We start from the raw sequence: 2,275 nt of genomic DNA on the forward strand, positions 1-2,275 counted from the left end.
GGCATTCACGTGCTGGGCCAAATAAGAAATCAAACATGGGCCTCCCTGTTACACGCTTTAGTAACTTTGTTCCTCAAGCCGTGCCTACTCACTCTCGCTAATCTACTCACGCATAACTCGGCGTCTAGCACGTTTTCTTTGCCCGCAGGACATTGTTACTTATCTCGCAATCCATGCCAAACCGGCGTGATGACCCGCGTGATTTGCCAGTACCCGCCGGGTTATCTGGCCCGTTGATGTGCGGTAGATAAGGAGGCGCGCCAAAAAGGACAACCTCATCTTCGATCACGTTTGGTGCAGGCGTGCAGTGAAACTGCTGTTAGATCGTTAGACACCTTGGAAGCGAAAAAAGCCGGTTCATTATTGCCAGTCACGAGTCTTATCTCAAGAGACCAATAGTTCGCGCTAGACACTGTATACGTCATGATCCGTTTTGTTGACATTATAATCAAACATATAAACGGGAGGGAAGACACCACTCACAGTACACTTTACGCTCGCATCTTGTCTAGTAATGGCTTACCGATCGGTCTGGATTTTGCTGGCTGCAGTCGCCGTTTCCCAGGCGGAAAATATTCTCTTCATGTCTGGCGTTCCTTCCCCGAGTCATTACATATGGTAAGAGGGTAACTTTACTTTCCCGGCACACATCTTAATAACACAATTTCTTTTGTTTAATTTCTTCGCACAGGCTTCGACCACTGATGAACGAGATGGGAAAACGAGGCCACAACGTGACGGTGATCAGTGCGGATGTGGAGAAGAAACCGCCAGCGAACTTGACCTACATTCATCTGGAGAACTTCTACAGCACCATGTACAATACCTCGATGCGACAGAAGTTGGACTTTTTCGCTATGGCCAACGACAGCCCGACTAAAATGTTAAGTTTTTTTGATGAGTTCGGTTTGGACCTCTGTGAAGCAGCCATCAAGTCTGAAGGGCTGCACTCGCTTCTGGCCTATCCGCAGGACTTTAAGTTCGATTTGTTTGTGAGTGATTATATGATCGGTCCGTGCATTTCCTCGATCATTTTGCACCGCTTCAAGGGTGTTCCATATATCCCGTCGTCGCCGTATAATGCTCCGTCGACAGCTGCGGCAGTGCTCGGTGCCTATTCTTACTCCGGGCTAGTTCCAAACCATGTCTTCGATGCACCGGAATCGATGAGTTTTGTACAGCGAGTGAAGAATCTTTACTACGATTTGTATGAAATGACACTGCACGAGATCTTTCTCCACCCGGAAGCGGACCGAATTTTCCACAAACTCTATCCGAGCGCCCCGAGCACCAGGACTTATTACAAAAACGTGAAACTGTCCTTCATCAACGTCAATCCGATTATCCAGTACAAGGAACCGATGATGCCGAATATGATACCGGTCGGTGGAATGCAAATTCAGCCAGCGAAGCCACTGCCAGCGGATCTCCTCAAAGTGGTCGAAGGAGCCAAAAATGGATTCATTCTCTTCTCGCTCGGCAGCAATGCCCGTAGCGATCTGCTGGGTCCCGAGCGCATTACCAACATTCTTACCGCGATGGGGCGACTCTCCCAGTATCAGTTCCTGTGGAAGTTTGAATCCGACGAGGCCAAGCTACCGATGAAGGTGCCCAAAAATGTGTACATTCGTGCCTGGATGCCACAGAACGATTTACTGGCCCATCCCAACATTAAGCTGTTCATCACGCACAGCGGACTATTGAGCACCCACGAGGCGATCTGGAACAGCGTGCCGATCATCGGATTCCCCGTTTTTGCCGACCAGTTTCGGAACATCAACTACTGCGTTGATGCCGGTATCGGTAAGCGACTTTCGATACACAGCTTCCAGGCCAACGAGCTGGTGACCGCCGTCAGAGAGATTTTGGGAGGAAACCAGTACGCCGCAAGGATGAAGCAAGTGTCGCGCCTGTTCCGAGACCAACCGGAGACGCCACTGCAGAGGGCAGTTTGGTGGTGCGAATGGGTGCTACGGAACCCGGACGCTGACCTACTCCAATCGCCTGCCGTCTACATGAGCTGGTTCCGGAAGTACTCTTACGATGTCATAACGTTTGTGCTGGCCACAGTTCTGATTCTAGCGATAGTTGCCTGGAAGGCCGTTGTGGCGTTGAGCAAAATGCAGATTATGTCGAATGGCAAGTCGAAAAGCGAGTGAGGGTATTAGAAGGGCATAAGAAAAGATGTATATAGTAACGATAGGGATAAGGACACGTTACCAAATATGAAATAAACATTAACAATAAAATAAACTACCACTTCACAATGTACATT

General features: G+C 49.1%; 1 protein-coding gene across 1 annotated transcript; it reads left to right on the forward strand.

Annotated features, from left to right (window-relative positions):
* The first annotated feature begins 502 nt into the window (after nt 1-502).
* On the forward strand, nt 503-2,252 carry LOC131214622 (UDP-glucosyltransferase 2-like). Its single transcript, XM_058208963.1, has 2 exons — nt 503-618; nt 692-2,252. Exons 1-2 carry the CDS (start codon nt 515-517, stop codon nt 2,157-2,159), a joined length of 1,572 nt encoding a protein of 523 aa, XP_058064946.1. The 5' UTR covers nt 503-514; the 3' UTR covers nt 2,160-2,252.
* The last annotated feature ends 23 nt before the right edge of the window (nt 2,253-2,275 follow it).

Source organism: Anopheles bellator, unplaced genomic scaffold, assembly GCF_943735745.2.
Source record: "Anopheles bellator unplaced genomic scaffold, idAnoBellAS_SP24_06.2 scaffold01612_ctg1, whole genome shotgun sequence".
Lineage (NCBI taxonomy): Eukaryota > Metazoa > Arthropoda > Insecta > Diptera > Culicidae > Anopheles > Anopheles bellator.